The sequence below is a fragment of the Antedon bifida genome, chromosome 3 (assembly GCF_963402885.1).
Source record: "Antedon bifida chromosome 3, ecAntBifi1.1, whole genome shotgun sequence".
In the NCBI taxonomy this organism is placed as follows: domain Eukaryota; kingdom Metazoa; phylum Echinodermata; class Crinoidea; order Comatulida; family Antedonidae; genus Antedon; species Antedon bifida.
The window spans coordinates 13,833,601-13,852,753 of NC_136228.1; the positions used below are offsets into that span (position 1 = coordinate 13,833,601).

General features: G+C 32.1%; 2 protein-coding genes across 3 annotated transcripts; both read left to right on the forward strand.

Moving 5' to 3' along the window:
* The first annotated feature begins 938 nt into the window (after positions 1–938).
* LOC144837917 (endoplasmic reticulum-Golgi intermediate compartment protein 1-like) lies at positions 939–9,482 on the forward strand. The gene is made up of 10 exons (XM_078693247.1): positions 939–1,110; positions 1,692–1,753; positions 1,899–1,971; positions 2,230–2,318; positions 2,942–3,066; positions 3,625–3,732; positions 5,772–5,832; positions 6,251–6,351; positions 7,396–7,518; positions 8,083–9,482. Exons 1-10 carry the CDS (start codon positions 1,091–1,093, stop codon positions 8,188–8,190), a joined length of 870 nt encoding a protein of 289 aa, XP_078549373.1. The 5' UTR covers positions 939–1,090; the 3' UTR covers positions 8,191–9,482.
* A 272-nt stretch (positions 9,483–9,754) lies between these two features.
* Positions 9,755–17,751, forward strand: LOC144837211 (serine/threonine-protein kinase haspin-like). Of its 2 annotated transcripts, none has more exons than XM_078692226.1 (10): positions 9,755–9,833; positions 10,431–10,650; positions 11,052–11,217; positions 11,818–12,252; positions 12,691–12,894; positions 13,487–13,572; positions 13,868–14,099; positions 15,568–15,778; positions 16,671–16,773; positions 16,877–17,751. In XM_078692226.1, exons 2-10 carry the CDS (start codon positions 10,472–10,474, stop codon positions 17,079–17,081), a joined length of 1,821 nt encoding a protein of 606 aa, XP_078548352.1. In that variant the 5' UTR covers positions 9,755–9,833; positions 10,431–10,471; the 3' UTR covers positions 17,082–17,751. The 2 variants fall into 2 exon arrangements, with proteins under 2 accessions (XP_078548352.1, XP_078548353.1); XM_078692227.1 differs by lacking the exon at positions 9,755–9,833 and adding an exon at positions 9,838–9,934.
* The last annotated feature ends 1,402 nt before the right edge of the window (positions 17,752–19,153 follow it).

The window sequence follows — 19,153 nt, forward strand, 5'->3', positions numbered from 1 at the left end:
AATAAGTATAATGCAATTTATTTGGAAATTACTCTTTTGAAATAGTGGGAATTATGTCCAGACAAAAAATGAAAAACTAAAAAGTTGATGTTAGTCTTGTTGTTATACTTACACTTCTGCGTAGCAGATCAAAGCTAATGCACCCTTAAAAAAAGTATGTATGCTGACTATAAAAAAAGCAAATAAATAAAAAAGCCGTTATACATTTAGTAGCAAAACAGATTGACTTAGCTGCCGGAGTGCCTATTAGTGTTGGCGTCATTTTCATAAAGCCAATAAACAAAATGAATAAAATTAAAAATATATAAGTTGGAGAGTAGACAGGCAGGTGTCGGGGTGGTGTTTACTCACCATATACAGTATAAACATATGTATGTCGTTAATTAGCAGAAGACATTGATTGAAAATTGTACGTATTGGTTTCGTCCCACCCCACTAGAGACGCAACGCAAGGACGTACGTTTAGCCTACCTGCAACGCATTTGACCAATTCGGATAATTGAGTGGGAAGAACCAGCGCTATTATAAACAGTATCCCCCCCAACGCGCGTATAGTGAACGCACTTCCTATGCCTCTACGAACGCGCATTCTCTTTACGCGTGTGTATTTAGACGCACTTCCTTTTTATGAAACTCAAATTATTGAGGTCAAACTACACAGAATAAGCTTCTATACACCGTAGATATACTTTTGAAATAGGAGCAGAAAACCATGTTAAAATTAATCCATATACTTACCGCCTAGGTTAGGCATTGAATATGGTGAGTAACGCCGCCCCCGGTACTAAGAGGGAAAAGAATAAAATGTATTAAAAGTTTTGTTGTTTTGTATAATATGCAACATACTGGATGAAGAGACTAACCAAATTAACCAATCATAAGTAACCATGTGTTTGGGATTTTTCCTATACGGTCTATTGATTTTGGAAGGATGCCGATTACCGTCTTCAAACCGGTCGGTGTGTAAAGCTTCCCAAATCCGGGACTGACCTCGCCTTTACGTCCATCTGTACAATAACAACCGGCTTAGCCCCTGTACTTAAATTAGTTAAAATCAAGCACAAAACTTTTCCAGTTTTATTACGTCAAAATGGTGTTTGATGTTAGGAGGTAAGTTTTATACAGACGAGTGCTTGCCACGTGTATACATTAAAATCAGATTCCGAGTTATTTTATTATTAATTAAGTACGAATCTACTCTAGCCTAGGTAGGCTAGGCCCATAGTAGGCCTAGCTAGCTAGCTGGCTTGGCTTAGGCCTAGCCTAGGCTCTATCTATTTATACTATCAGATAGCCTAGCCAGGCTAGATGTACTTGGTATGCTTGCCTCCAATAAGTAGAAGGAGCTGATACCCGATTAATTGATGTGGGTCATGGGTGTGCAAAATAATAAAAAAAAAGTCAAATACAAGATAGTATATTATTATTATATGTGATGTGTTCATGTTTTGAACAGAGCTGTAACTCTTTAGTAACTGGGGTGTACAGTCACAACACAGAGGACTAGAAGGGAACAATTAATTATTTCCCCTCCCACACGCCTACTAATACTACTCTACTACTAGGCCTAGTACTACCGTACCAGCTGCTTTCCCAATGAATATAGTATATATAAATATGTTTACTGCTGTACTTACTACTGTGTACTAAATATAATATAATAATAAATGTTTTTTAATGTTTTTATTTAGACTTGATATATATCGGAAGGTTCCCAAAGACCTGACGCAACCCACTCTTGCAGGAGCCCTTGGTAAGTAAAGTAGTATATATTTGCAAAGGCATGGCCCATCATATATGTAACTGTAGGTCTAAATATATTTAAAATGTCCACATTTGGCAGCTATAGTATAATAAAATTCAACATTTGATTATGTTTTAATTTTATTTTTTTTCAGTTTCTGTTTTAAGTGGTTTATTTATCACCTTTCTGCTTGTCTCTGAGTTTAAATTTTTTGTATCACCAGAAGTGTAAGTAAAAACAAGATTTAAGACTAAAATCCATAAAAGGAAATTGTTTCCTACTGAAGTTTAAGTTTTCGTTTTTCATTTTAGTTAATTTTTTTCTCTAGACACTTATTTATGAAACGATTGCACTCTATTTTACGTAGATTTTGCCACACGAATTGTGAGCGACCAGTATCTTTTGTTCTTCTTTACAAATTTATCCTAAGTCTATGCTCAATTATGAACTTTTTGTTGACAAATACATACATTTTTTGCCTTCAGCGTTAGCGAACTATTTGTTGATAATCCAGGTGAAGTGGAAAGATTAAATGTAAAAATCAACATCACTCTTCTCAAGATGCCTTGTAGTGGTATGTATTGCTACTTTCTTAAGCCCCGTCTACACTGTCAAACTAGTGTGATGTGCCCAGATATGGTGGTGATATGCCCAAATATGGTAGTGATATGCCCAAATATGGTAGTGATATGATGTCATCATGTCCATATATGGACATTTTTCATATCACATTTTTTTGTCACATAAAGTTTGATAGTATGGACAGAGCTTTAGGTTTAATATTATATTACTGTACATCTCTGCTTTAAAAACTATGATTGAACTAAATTTTTATATTTACAACCAACAGTGAGTAACTTGTCAATTACAGAATAGATAAACTATTTTATAATTTATCATGCTTATAAAGTCTCATTTGAGGCTTAGGGAGTGGAGTTAAGAGTCATGAGTTACAACCCTGGCACTAGATCAGGATTGAACCCCGGACTTTAGGATTGGAAGGCAAGCACATTAACCACCAAGCTCCACTACAATGACATAATTAATTTGATTTGATACTTGACTTTTAATAGTGTGTTTTTATGTCTTGACAAAATCCGTCAAATAATTTGTTTATTTTTTCAGTTTGTTATCAAAGCAAATAATATAGCATTTTAAGTGAATTTATTTCCACATTTTCATTGTTTTTGTTTGCAGTTGTTGGTTTAGACATTCAAGATGAGATGGGACGACATGAAGTAGGTTATGTAGATAATACAAAGAAGACGCCAATCAACAAAGGCATTGGTTGTCAGTTTGAAACAAAGTTTTCAATTAATAAAGTAAGTATTTCAACTACAGTACAACCCTCCTTTTATTACTACCTTATATCCTCAGATATAATCCCATTTCAGGTCTAATCCCACCCCCTAATTTATGTCTGCTTTCAGAAACAGGCATATCCCCAGGTATAGTCCCAGTATTGACTTTTGACCTGGATGTAGGCCTCTCTAGCCAGTTTAGATGGGTTTTTACAAAAAAATGCTTACCAATTTATATTTTGTCTCTTTTCTGTTTCTCTGGGTGTAGTCCCATCCCCAAAATTGGCCCAATTTCGTGTTCTAGGAGAGTGGGATTATACCAGAGGATATACGGTATATATATTTGCTTATTGCTAAGATCTAAAAAAGGAAGCCACTTGACATGGAATTTTATGCCTACAATACAATAAAAGAATGTTATGCATTTGAATGCACATGCTACTATACAAATATACACTAGTATATGTGGCACTAATAAGGTGCATAGCCAGAAAAATATACAGTTATAACATATACAACAAAATATACATAAAAACAGCTTTGTTGACTCCATTGATATTTTGAAAACAATATTTCCAGGTACCAGGGAATTTCCATGTTTCAACACATGCAGCAGGCCGACAACAACCCGCAAACGTAGACTTCTCACATATTATACAAGAAGTATCATTTGGAGATGATCTAACTGTAAGTAAATGGAAATAATAGGGAGGTTTCGCAACGCTACGATAACGAAAACGGATACGTCACGCACACGTATTCGTTTTTGTAAGCCTGTTTCACATGGCAACGAAATATTGAGGGCGCCGTCCAAAATATGACTGCGGTAAATTTGAGCGAAGCGCAGTTACGTATTGCTTGGTGCTTGGCTGCCTAGGCTTAGCGTAACATCAAAGTGAGTGAGGACTTTAAAAACTGCTATTTACCAAAATTGACCTGGCATTTTAGTAAATTACTTTAGTAAATTACTTTCAATAAATCTATAATTATATTATAATCATGAATCATTCCTGATTCAAATGCAAAATGTGCAAGAAAATAGATCAAAAACTATACTCGTTTTGTAGTTACGAATATGACTGATGATATTCGTCAACACGAAAACGCTTTACGAATATGAAATGGGGATCAGCTCAAAAGTTTCACAAATGTATGACGTATCTGTTTTCGTTATCGTATTCGTAAGGTTGCGAAATCTCCCTAATAATAAAACAATGAGTAACTCCAATTGAGATAGTGATGTTTTAATCTGTTTTATCATTTTCAGGACTAGCCTTTTTTGGGATGTGTTCCCTTTATTTGGAGTTAGCCTTGTTTTAATTTGGATCTCAGCTGGTATTTGAAAAATAAAAACTGTGTTTTTAGATGGCAGTATTTACCTGAGTTCCACCTTCATATTTAGTCTTTTTTGTTTCTCTTTCTGGCTCTTTTACTTTATCGTTTTGATTTAGGTTTTTGCTTATTTTATTATCTCTATTGAGATCCAGCCACTGATACTAAGGAAATCTAACAACAGGACACTGGGCTGGCCTTGCCAACAGTTCTGTACTACGTACTCTCCGCTGCACAAGTGTCTGTTATTTAGGGGCGTGGAACTGATCTTGTCGCAGCCACAGATAAGCCCTTTGATCTCCGGAGCTCAACATCTTGTTGTTAGATTGCCTTGCTGATACCCACAGCATTGTCATTTAATCAGTAATTTTCCTTTATATATTAATTAAATGTTCAGTATATCACAGGCCGGTTTAGAATTCATGTTCTGTGCCTAATGTGTTTATATATAACTTTAAGAAATACACAGTTAAAATTTAAATTTGTGAATATCAATTGTTAGAATGAAAAGATAGTAAATGATGTTATCCATCATCAGACTGATATTGATCTTACTGATGCTAATACTATATCATTCTACCAATTTTATTGCTTCCTTTGGAATTAACACAAAGAACAACCCACACCTGTTTAAGGGCTTGTCAACAAATGTATGCGATTCATTTTATCTTTTATATTGTTCATATCATACCCAAACATCTGTTTTCAATTTCAATTTTTCACTTTATTTCGTCCTTAAATAGGAAATATTTTTAGTGTACAGTATTTCATATTAAAATATAAAAATATGTAAATTGGCTAAAAGTATTAAAATATTTAAGAACACTATATAAAATACTTCTGTATTTTTTTGAAATATAAAAATCATTCATAATACCTTTTGCATTTTATGAAATAGAATGTTCTTAGTTCATGGAGCTTAATAACAAAATAACTGTTTTAACTTCATTGTTTGTTCAGATTGTTTTTCACAGTAGTAAAAGAAATATTTTAAATGCATACAAATTGTTTTATAGTAGTAATTTTGATATAGTAACAAATCTCTCTGTTTTTTTTTGGAAAATTGCTTTAAAATATATTATCTCTTTTATAAATTGCACAATTATTAAGAAAACACATTTTTGTAAATCTAAAATTAGACTTACTGTACTTACTTAAATTTGACAATTTCCTCTTTTTTTATATGTAATGCGCACCACACCTTAATTACAGTAGTTGCACTATAGCTTGATGGTTGACAAGCCTACTTACTAAAGGTGGTGGGTTCAAATCCTGGCCATCACACTACAGTTTGTCATTTGGTTAAAACAGCACTGATTAGCATGGTAATTCATAAAGCCTGAGTTTAGTGTGTGTTATGTGTTAAATTAAAATATATAAATATTTCTTTACAGGAAAAGAGTATAAATGCTGCATTTAATCCACTCAAAGGGAAAGACAAGTCAGGTGGAAAAGGTAAATTAATTAATTATTATACTATTATAAATGCCAAGAAATTCTATATTTTTATCAATGATTGTATATACGGTATATTGTGAATGGGGGTTGGTTTTCTTATGAACAACAAATACATCAGATAAGTGTTACTTTCAACTTTGTATGTTTACTGTAAATTCTGTAACTAAAAGTGGGAACAAATACCTTTTTTAGGGTGGTCATTCTCAAGCTTAAGTATTGTTGAGATGTTTATATTGTGTGGTTACATTATTAGAATCTTGAACGGGGCCTGAGAATATGTTTTTCTTTTTTAGTTATTTTTCTTTATATTTTTTTATACAAGTAAGAATTGGTCTTTCTATATTGTGTGGTTACAGTATTAGAATCTTGAATTTTAGTTATTTTTCTTCAAGTAACAATTGTTTTTTCTTTACAGCTGAGAATTCACATGATTATTACATGAAGATTGTTCCCACTATATATGAAGATGTGGTTGGAAAACAGAACATCTCATACCAATACACATATGCATACAAGGTACAGATTAAACATGCAGTGTTATATTTGTTATAGCAGAGAGAAAAACCCATGGGCTTCTTCTTTTTTTAGTGCTCTTGGGTGGGCTTCTTTTCGAGATGGGCTTCTTTTCGAAAATACTTTTGCAAACTGTAGAGGGGTCTTCTTTTCGAAATGAATGCTGTCAATTTTGTGAATTTCTACTACAATAATATGACTTTTGAGACATTTTTTCAACCATGAAATTATGTTTAATATACCAATTAAAAAACAATATAAAAAGCAAAAAAACATATATATATGCCAACGAAGCAGACAAGAAAAGGATACAAGATGCGATCAAAGCACCATGGACGACAATAAACTGTAAAATAAATGTATGATAAACACGATCATACATATAAATTATTATCATCAGTCTGCATCACAAGTATCTGGCAATAAATTATCCTACTACAGTAACTCTTAATCACGTGTTTGTATTGTTTATTTCTGTTCCTTTGACGTTCAGTTAATAAACCTACATTCTTAATACAGTATGGTAGTCTATCTCGAAAAGAACCCATACTATCTTGAAAAGAAGCCCAGGGGGAGATGGGCTTCTTTTCGAGAGTACTTTTGCAAACTGTAGAGGAAGGCTTCTTTTCGAGATGGGCTTCTTTTCGAGGTTTAAGCCCATGGGCTTCTTTTCGAGGTTTTACGGTATGCAGTGCTCCATCTTTAGATGCTGAGTAGAACAGTCAAAATCGTTGCAGAAATTCTCAAAAAGTTACAGAAAGCAGAAAGTGCATTAGTGCGTGTTAATTATCACCATTAGATATCAGTTTTTTGTTAGATAGGGCTAATTCCAAATAAAACGTGGTGCGTATTTAACCAATCAAATTGCAAGAATACAATCAGGTGATAAATTTTTCAAAATGGTGGTAATCCTAATATTGTTTATCGTCTTTTACCGGCACTGTTTTTCTACTGCCCAATATTGAATAAATAGAACTTACTTCATAACCAAAATTAATTAAAAACGTACCACAGCTAATTTGTATTATAATAATGATTTTATTTCAGTCGTATATGTCGTCAAACCATGGCCATAGAGTTCTACCTGCCATCTGGTTTAGATATGATATCAGTCCAATTACTGTCAAATATCATGAAAAAAGAGCACCATTCTATACATTTATTACAACGGTAAGTTTGAATTGTTACTACTAATTGAACTTCCAATACAGTAAAACCCCTCCACTAGGACTATACACCCTATATAACACCGAAATGAGGAACAATGTGTTTTAACACGAACACCTACCTATGTGACCCCCTTACCAAGGCGACACTGTTTGATCCTGAAAGTGTCATATGGGTTCTTCTGAGTGGCCAAGCGTAGAACTGTAATACCTTCCCATATTAAAGAACCTAGTACATCTTTTGAGACAAGTGGGGGGTTACCCCAGTTTACTAGTATACACACAGCTACTGTCACACACAGACACTTATCATAAGAGGACGCCTTGATTGTCAGCATACGCTGTTTAGGGTCACCCTCTATAAATAAGGTGCAATAATAAAAAAATCATAATTTGTGTTTTCCCCATAAATTACCAGTATATCACCGGGAAGTGAATTTCTATAGTACAGTAAAAAGAAAAAAGCCTATTGCTTATGCATATTTTCTGTAAAATATGATTTTTAGAAGGAAAATAATGCAGAAAAAAAATGGAGTTTCAGTTCTGTGTCAATTTTGTTTTATTTCAGATCTGTGCTATCGTCGGTGGAACATTCACAGTAGCTGGTATAATTGATGCAATGATCTTCACAGCTTCTGAAGTTTTCAAAAAGGCTGAACTTGGAAAACTTTCGTAAACCTTGTATTTAATATTAATTTTTAAATTATTAGCACTAGTATGTCAAGAATTTAACTATTTTGTACTTTATTAACATTCCAATTAATTGATTATTCCATCTTGTATATTTCAATTATATTATAAATCACAAAATATATTCAGATATTAAGGCAGTTTTCCAACAATCAATAGAGGTATAAAATTCTATATTTTTATACCTGTATGAACAAACTTTTAGAAAAAAGGAGTATAAGAATTCTTAAGTGTATTTCCGAAAGTCTATTATACAATACAAAAAAATAATGTTTAAATTTAAAGTTTCTATACTGTTTCATTTAAAATGCGAGTTTCTAGTGGCAGTAGTGAGTGTTGTGCAATAGAAGCTTTACATGACCAAATATAACCCAATCAAAATAGGCCCTACTTAGTTTATGCATAGAAATTTATTGGACTCATATTTAAGTGTACAAAAAGACTAAGCGGGGAATTTTGGGTAGTTGCAATTAAACAAAACCAATTTACCTTAAAGATATAATAATGATGAAATCTCTTTTATAGGCCTAAATGAGAATGGAATAAATATAATTTAAGCTAAAAAGATAAATTGAATTGTGGAGTAAACCATTGGAGTTAAAACCAATCCATGATATTATTTATAGGCTAGAATTGGGTATGTGTAGTACTTTGGTATTGGGTGGTAGTGGTGGTGGTGACAGGAATGGATAATTAAGGGTGATTTTTATTTTGTAGACTGGATTTGAGGTTGAGGTGTGTGGACAGGCTTTAGTGCTGTACTATGGAAAATTTTCGTGAGGAGGTTGAGAATTACATTTCTATAATTGATAAATGATTCCATTTGTTAAGAGTAGTTTATATAAGCATCTCACAATCTGTACATTAAGTGACTGACAGTGCCTTATTTCTGGGGAGATTTAATCATCTAACACAATATTAAACATTGGTCAAATTAAAACAAAATATTTATATTTGTTTTTCTATTTTTATTTTGGTGAATAAATGATTGTATATAATCATATTTTAAGTTTAAGTTAAACTTAATTTTTATTTTAATTTTTTTAAATATCACTAAAACGAACTGTTATGATAATTTTGTATGTTCAATCGTAGGTTTCTGCCTTTATATGCTCTTGGTCAATAATGACATACAAATTTAACATTAACTGTATCTTGGACATGTAGATACACTTATATCGTGTAGATACACTATACATTTCTTTATTATCGTGATTTTATTTCAGTTAGTATTTATCTTTGAATTATTTATATTCGCACTAAATAAATATTAACCTTTTATAAATATTGCTTTGTTCATTTATCATTTGTTTCACATTGGTTGTTATGTACATTTTTTCAGTGCTGTATCAAAACATTGTTATGTGAGATAATTCCAAACTGATCGTAAAAATCAAAACAAAACTAGGCCTGAATTATTTTAATTTTGGAAAATCTGTTCCGATTTATAGAAAATGTCAATTCTAAAAATGCCTTGTGAGGACACAAAAATTAGTGTTGCTGCCACCAATCGACCATGCTGACATTATAGCGAGAGCAATCTGTCCAATCAGGTAACCGCATTGAAAGTTGATTAAAAACATTGTATTTAAAAACATTTTGAAAGAAGGCCGAAGGACTCGTGGTGTGGTGAGTTGTTTTAAAAAGTATTTATACACATTATATCGTTGTTTCAAAGGTCAACCTAGGCCGACCGGCGGATTTCATCGTTTTGCATGCAGACCGAATATGTAGGTAGTAGGCCTACGCGTACGTTAGGCCTAACTAGCCTACTATTTACTAAAAATCTAGACTAGATAGCCTAGGCCTATATATAGGCCTATTGAGGCTAGCTACTATTTAGATTAGGGAGCCGCACCCGACACAAGCATCCCTGGCCTGGAGGGCCTGGCTTAGGATCTATGCCTAACCTATCTATCTAGGCCTAGTTATTAGTAGAGTAGAAGCTAGGCCTCTTAGGCTAGCATACTCCGTTTTGTTTTAGGCCCTCTACTGATACAGTACTGCTAGCAAGGGCCAGGCCTATTATGCATGCTAATTTTGCTTTGGTTTATTAATTAGTAGTTGTCAGACTCATCATATATAATAGTTAATACATATTTAAAATGGTTTCTAGGGCTAGGCCTACTAGGGGCCTATTACTATACTTATAATACTAAATTACTAATTTTACTTGTTTTAAAATATCTAAATAATAATATACTAATTTCTAAATTAAATTATAAGCCTACCGTACCTGGCCTGTGTATCATTAATGGATGTGAAAAATGGCACTACAAAAAAAGAAAGTTGTAAAGACTTATGGCAAGAGAAGTCAGAAAACTATCGTGTCTGATAATTGGTGGGTTTCACCAGAACCAAAAGCTTCTTCGAAAGTATCAACATTATCCACAAATGCATTCTCAGAGTCTGACCAAAGTAATGATTCTGCACAATTAGAAGAAAGGTAAGTTATGATTGTGGTAAGTTATTGTGGACAGACGAATGGGTGCCGTTTGGTGGCATCACTTGACATGAAGGGACCCTTTGGGAGTAGAAAGTTGTTGTATGTGTCGTCTTCACCTGTGCGCAATTCGCAGGTTATTCCCCTATTTACATTTAAAGTTACAAATCTAAAATATTTACTGCAAAGATATTGGCTTAATTAAAATATATTATTAGTATACAGTAATTCACTGAAAAGTTTAATTTGAATGAATGCTTGCTGTACAGTAAGAATAACAAGGATTCAATGTTCATACTTCTGTAAAAATATATTTAACGTCATCAATCTGGAGGATAAATGTTCAAACAACATTTTATTCAAACGCTGTCGTCTCAAAATCATTTCAAACTTTGTTTACTTAGAAATAAGAGCGACGTTTCTGTTATGAAAGATGTATCAAATACGCTTCAGGAGGTTAAAGAACTCCAAAATTTATTCTGGACAGAGTTGGAAGAAAGTAGGCAAACTTCATGTCCAGTTCTGGTCCCGGAGACACCTGAATCAAAAATGAAAACACATACATTTAAGGTAGGAGGAACAAAGGTTCAGTTAAGATTTTCAATCGTTAATTTAACTCATACTTAAGTGATCAATTAATTCATAACAAATTCCCATACTAAAGAATGCTTATAATATAATTGGAAATAATTTTCAACTGGTGAATAAATGAATCACGTTTATAACTGCATATAAATACACATATGGACACATAATGTTTAAGGCAAAATAAAAAAAGAACATCTTTAGCGTCCTGCCTTTTTGAAAAAAAAGGAAGGAGGAGGCCCTGTTTTTTTTTCTCCCCAAAGATGTCCGTCATGCTATTAAAATCCGCAATCAGAACAGGCTGTCCACAACAAGTATGCTAGACTGATTTTCCAGCCGCATGTTGTTTCTGGGACTGCGCGATGTACATGCATTTTAAATACAGGGTTATTGTGAAACAGAACACAATGGAGTATATCAATTTGGAACGTCTGTAATGACTTTTTTTTAGCATAAAACAGGATTTTTGTTCATGGTTTCAACACCTATTATAGAAATATCTATATTTGATAGTACTGTACTTTGATAGTTTTCACCCATTTTGGGTGCACGCAAAATAATGATAATATCTTTTATTTACTTCAGAAAAGTGTGAGAATCCAGAGCACAAAGACAGTGGATAGAAATAATAAAGAAACTGCAAAGGATAAAGAAAATGTATACACTGGAAAAAAAACCAAAACAATACAAAGTAGTAAAATAGATGAAGAAGCAGAACATTACAAAAAGTTGGCAGCCAAAAAATTAAGACAAAAACCAATGAAGGATAAAGAAATATCTTCTAAGAAGAAAAATATTAAAAAGAATGGTAGACGTGTTTCAATATTTCATAGGAATGTACCAGTTTTAAATTTGGACGAACAATGTAGCCCGTGTGAGGTGTTATTGTCAAGACTAAAACTAGATATAACTCCAACTTCAAGTAGCCCTAAAGTGCGCCTGTCACAGTGTGATGCTAGCATCCATGAAAATGACGTTGACAACATCAGTGGTTTTATTCCTGGATACTTAAGTCCAGTAGTAAGCATATTTAATTCAGCTTTTTAATTATTGTAGTAATACTTATGACAGATGTTTGGTAATATCTGCTTAAAGATGTATTATCCCCCTGAAAATATAATTCTTTAAACATTTTTTGTTGAATATCCCATTTTAATTAACCAAAAATTGGATCGGAAAAAACAATTATTTACCTGAAAAAACTGTAATTTAAATGAAAAAAATAGTCAACTTGGGTTTTGGTTGAATTTGATCATTTATTTTGTCATTTTGTAAGTGAAAACATTATTATTATTATTATTATTTTTTACAGAAGTAAATAACTTTTTTAAAACTGCAAAATGACCTATTTAAAGTATGATTTGATTCCTTCCTTTTTCATGTTTTTTGGGGCAATACATCTTCAAACTCTGGTATTTGTATTATTATTATTACTGTATCTTTTATTTAATCCTTCAGAAATCATTATCACCATTTAGAAGTAATGATGGCAAGATTGTATCATTCATGGAGAAAGTTCTTCTTCACTGCGGCCAATCAGAAACTCAACCATTCTCAAGTTTCTTTACAAAAAAGGAATTATCAAACTGTCGCAAAATAGGTGAAGGGGTTTATGGTGAAGTTTTCCGAATAGAAAGAAATGGAGAAATGCTGGCAGTTAAGGTATGGGGTTTTTTTAATTGAACCTACATCAATAATTTAATATTAGTAATTCACATTATGCTTATTTTCTTATACTGTAATAGCAATTTTCATAATTATGGTACCAGAATTTGTAATAAAACTTCATATTCCTAAACACAAAAAGACCTCATTTCAATAACGTTAGATTTACTGGCCCGAAGTTATAGAATTCACTCCCATTTTTGTTTCTAATTTAAAAGATTATTTATTTAACTATGTTTAAAGATGAAATAAAACAGTAGTTTAATTTCAGTTTATTTATTTGTAGTTTTTTTTTTAGTACTGAAATGCTATAATTGTTTATAAATTGTATTTTTGAGAATTATATTTTCTGTTGGCACTTTCACCACAAGTGCTGCCTTTTGAAATCAGTGCATGCCACCTTCAATTTGTATATTGTATGAAATTATATATGTTTGTCTATGAATCAAGGAAATAAATGTTATTTTGATTGATTCTAAGAACATACATTCTTATTTAAACACTGTTTTCTGTGTGCTCCCATTGTGTGTCAATGCTAGTCCCTTATACATTGTCTTCTTTGTGAACAAAATTGGTTTTTTTTTTACAGATTATTCCCATCGAAAGTGAATTAATTGTGAATGATGAAAAACAGAAGACATTTGAAGAAATTTTACCTGAAATTGTTATTTCAAAGTATGTAACATAACATCACAATCTGCTTATTTTATATATTATATAGGTAACTTTATTTCCAAAAATGTTATAAAGTGTAAGCCTTTTAATTTGGTCTTTTCGTCAAAAAAGTTATAAGCAATTAATTATTATTATTTTACATTTTGCCAATAAAGATATGTAACTTGGGTCCCGGAGGTGTCCTGTTAATAGTAATTAGTTAGTTAATAGGTTCTAATGTTTTTTTCTTTAGTTAACATTAATTATTTAACATTTAAAAAGTTGATAAATTACCATTTTAATTGTTTTTTAACAGAGAATTGAGTTCCTTACGTGAACAAAATACTAACGGCCAAACTGACCATTTTATTGAGGTAAAAGGCATTCATTGTTGCCGTGGTCAGTTCCTTCCGGAGCTCCTTAGGGAATGGGATGCGTTTGATGAAAAGAAGGGTTCCGAAAATGATCGACCAGACTCTTACACAGACTCACAGTTATTCATTGTGTTTATGTTTGCAAACGGAGGCAATGATTTAGAAGCATTTAAGGTAAGCAAACATATCCAACAGTGTATACACCAATTACAGGATGAAAATATAAATAAAAACACACATTAAGATAGCAAAAAGAAAAGCCTAAAAGTTAATCTAATCTATAGATTGGCAACAGTGTTAACTAATTCATGGACAATATATTTGAACTTGGAAAAGGTACAATAAAAGATATCTAATTCAGGATTTTGACAAACACAGTTGTTATAAACAGACAAAATTCTACAAAAAATATCATTCTTACAGAAAAAATTGTACATGTAACATCAGTCGCTATCAGTTGCTATTTATACAGACCTCCCAACACTCCCGATAAGGGCCAGGATTCTCCCGATATTTTTAGTCATCTCCCGATAAAATGCAATTTCCTTCCGATATTTTGGATAAACAAAAAAATATCCCGATGCAGTACTACTACTGTATTTCTAATTTGTCTTAATAGAAAAATAGAAAATATACTAAATATAGGTCTGCAAGATGGATTTGTAATAAATTCATGTATTGTTTTTTTGTTTTAACAAAATAATGAGCTGGCATTGTACTTTCCGCCTTTGACTGGTCTGACATACCCATACTATTATAAATACCAGTACCTTTAAATTTTAAATAGTGCCCTATATGGTTTTATGTATTTTTCAAAATATGTTAGCGCCCTCTATAGTTTGTATATACAGTAATTTCATTAACAAAAATATTTCATTTTTCCAAGTTGGGAGGTCTGTTTATAGTACTGTATAATTTAACTTTATTCCTTTTGATAAAACATTAAACAAATTATGAAAGTTGAGTGCTGTGGAGAGTCCAGAGTAGATATGTTATTGGCCCAATTTCAGAATGAACATAACATACTGTAAACAAACTGCATGATAAAACTATTAATAATAATTTTGTTTTCATAAATTTTATGAACAAAAATTAATTATTGAAATGAGTATACAAGAATTAAACTCATTTAATAGATAAGATGTTTACATTTATTGTCATTATTTATTTTTAGTACAGTATATTATTATATTGCACTAAGATTTGATAATAGAAGTTAATGGTCGGTCTTGTAGTTAAGTTTATTGCACTAACATTCAACAACATTAATTAATTTTCCATGAGCAAAATAGATTAAAATAAAGTTATAATTGAATATGCATGAACTCTTATATCCTTCTTTTCAGATTATGTGTAGTTTTAGAAAGTATTGCAGAATTTTCCTGTCCACACCTTCCAGTTTCTTCTTTTCCTTTATTCCTAAAGCCCTGTCTACACTATCAAAAGAGTTTGACAAAGAAAGGTGTGATGTTCCCAAATAAGGTAGTGATATGATGCCATCATGTCCATATATGGGCATATCACATTTTTTGGTAACATAAAGTTTGATAGTGTAGACAGGGCTTTACTCACTGTCACTGCTTTATAAGTTTTTTCATTTATAAATCTTCAGAACTTAATGAGTGTTTGCTTTTTTTGATAGTTTGAGAATGTATTGGAAAAGAAATGCGTCCTACAGCAAACTATAGAGGCACTTGCAGTAGCCGAGAAGGCATTACAATTTGAGCATCGTGATCTCCACTGGGGAAACGTACTTGTAAAAAAACGTGAGGATGATGAACGGGAGACTACCTTGCCCGGGCACAGGCTTCATGTGTCCATTATAGATTTCACACTGTCAAGGTTACATAAAGGTAAAGAAATAACGATTACAGTATAACCACTTGTTTGGGACACCCCTATTCAGGGGACACTTGAGTCCAATTTACACAGACGAGCGGTAACGGTAATAAAAATAAAGAATCTATGTTATTCCTTATGACCATTTACACAGAACACGGAGCGAACGGGCCCTTTCCACTCAAGAGAGATACAGATTGTACGTTGGACATACTACACGGTTTTCCGCTTACCATTACCGCTCGTCTATGTAATTATAATTGGCCTTCTGTCAGAGCTGTACTGTTTTCTTCATGAATTGACTATCAAAATCTGTCTTGTACAAAAGTGTTCCCATAATAAACATTGCCCGTAGTGTTAAAACATAAATTTCCTTAAGTTCCATCCTAGTAGAGGTGTGCCAAAGGAGGGGTTCTACTTTAGTAGTATTATTACCTGATTGTATTAATGCAATTTGATTGGTCAATTACGCATCACGTGTCATTTGGAATGCGCCCTATTTCATGGAAAAGTGATATCTAATGGTGATAATAAACGGCTCTAATGCATGTTTAGCTTTTATTTGTAAAATATAAATATAATATATTTATAGATATAAATTATAAAATAAAATTGACTGCTATTTTCAACTGGGCTAGTATTAGTGCCTTGTTAAAAATAAATAGAGCAGTCAATTTTTCAACTCATGAAATATTCTCACCATCCAACTCATAAACATCCATTATTTGTATACTCCAGTATTTATGAAACACGGATAAGGGACACCCACTATAAATATGCCCTTAGGAAAAATGCATTTTTTCCTCTTGTTACCTTTTAAAATCTGTCCATTCACATACAAACTTGAACAGGTCCTCATTAGTTGGTACTCATACACTATTCATTCAATGTTTTCATTTCGCACAGATGATTGTACGTTGTTTTTCGACCTTTCCACTGATGAGAGTATATTTGAGGGGGAAGGCGATTATCAGTTTGATATTTATAGACTTATGCGTGATCACAATAAGTAAGTAAAATATGTGTATCCTAAAATCTACATGTTGAAAAATTACTAAAATATTTAGGTTATATAGTCTTTTGATGATGCTAATTATTTATTTTGTTTGCAGTAATAAATGGGATCAATTCAACCCATACAGTAATGTGTTATGGTTACATTATTTAACAAAGAAACTGATTGATGAGAAGAAAGTGGTAAGAAGCCGCAAAAAAGTTCACATTGAAACGTTGCATCAGTTGAAAGCTTTTGAACGTGAAGTACTGAAGTTCAAATCGGCAGAAGATGTATTCAAATCAAGTAACTTTTTCACCTGAAAATCATTTTACTTTATGTTGTGTCTCTGGACACCAACCTAAACCAAAGTGACTATCGGCACAGTCAACTCTGCATGTTATTTTCTATTTTGTTATCGTCATTGTTGACAGTGCTTCCCGTGAAAAGTTTTCTGTAAGCACGGTGGTCTCAACATTAAAAACAAGTTTTATAGATGCCCGGTTCACCATGCCAATAACAAATAATTTGATACACTGTTGACCATGCCGATAGTCACTATACTAACTATTGACTATCAGCATGACCTTACGGATAGAAGGGACTAATTTACATAGAAATCAGCAGGGTTAACCGTGCTGATATCCACTGATTTACAGTACAAACAAAGAAAAGGTTGAGAAAGTAGACCATGTTTGTTAATGATGAATAGTGTTTAAAGATATATTGTCCCCCTAAATTATTTTTTTTTTTACAGAACTGAATAACTTTATTCAAATTGCAAAATGGCCTATTTAAAGTCTGATTTTTTATTAATCGTCATTGTTCATGTTTTTGGGGACAATACATCTTTAAATATTCTAACTGATCACTTTTATAAACGTTTATAAAAGTTTTTAAATGTAAATTATTAACAGCAAATTGTCCAAAGATGATGCTATAAAAATATCCTTTTTTTTTTCATTTTATTTGTACATATTGTGAAATAAATAAATACAGGTACACTATAATTTCCTATATTTTGTATTTATTGTATTAATGTGTTATTTTAGTAATATTAATTAATCTCCTCACTCTATAATAGTAAACGCATTTTATCATTTGTCTCGTGTTACACACAAAGCAAGGTAGGTTGACAGTATAGTCTTTGTTATTGTGTACGTAAGTAGCTTAATAAATATTGCCCTATGTAAATATTATATAGATATACACACGTAGGCCCATTGTATGTAAAATACCGTTATCACTTCGTCAATAGATAACAATCTTAATTTCATACTTCAATCAAACGAACATTTCCTTTACAAAGTCGACTCCTACATGTGACGTCATCACATCGTACAGCGTATAGCATTGCGTACATTTCATGCAGGAATCGAATACATTTAATCCGTGGCTATAGAGAAATCAATAGTACAGAATACAATTTTAACGAATATTGCAAAAGAAAAAAACCGAAGAAGACGTTCTTTTGTTTGTCATATTTTACTTTTAATCAACTTTATATTATATGATTAATACAGTAAACTGCTTTCCAATGTTGCATGCAAGCGCATTTCCAGTTAATACTTTGTAAGAAACTATTTTGGAAAGACTAATGGTCAATAAGAATAATAACATATTTTTTAGATAATAAGGTATTACAACATAATAATTTCTATGATCCCGGCGTATGTTTTCAGCTCTTAAACTTGTAGCCTGGGTGCAGAACAGTTAATATACACATTTGCGGGAAAAAAGTATAGGAAAATTTTTTTTAGTTTTTCTGATAGAGTATACCATATAGAATGTCAGAAAAAAAATCCCCATCCCAGGGTCTTGTCTTTGGGAAAATTTTTTACGGCACTTAAATTTTGGCCTATATAACACACACAAATTCCTATTAACACACACAAATACCTATATATAGGGGATAGGCCCGGGGATAGGGAAAATCAATTAACGGTTTTTGTTACTTGCAGTTGTGTTTTAATGATTAAAATTAGTAGAGACTTACTTTAATAACTACTTCTCATAGTAGTTGATGAATCAAGTCGATACGATGACACCATCATGCCTGAATCCAATATGGCGTCCAATTTGGCGGGAAAAACAGGGTATTGCTAAAAACCCCGCAAACCTCCAAAAAAACATAGCAAATCCCACCGAACCAACATAAAAGTGATTGAATCATGGAGTGTACGACCCAATGGGTATATAAAAAATTAAATTTCTACTGTTAACTACTTATTTTGGGGATAAAAATCATTTTTTGATTAAAAATCAGCAATCATTTTTTACCAAAAAATGATGTTTTACCCCAAAAATAAGTAGTTAACAGTATAAATTAAATTTTTTTTTACATGGATATACCCAGTCGGTCGTAAACTACATGATTCAATCACTTTTATTATGT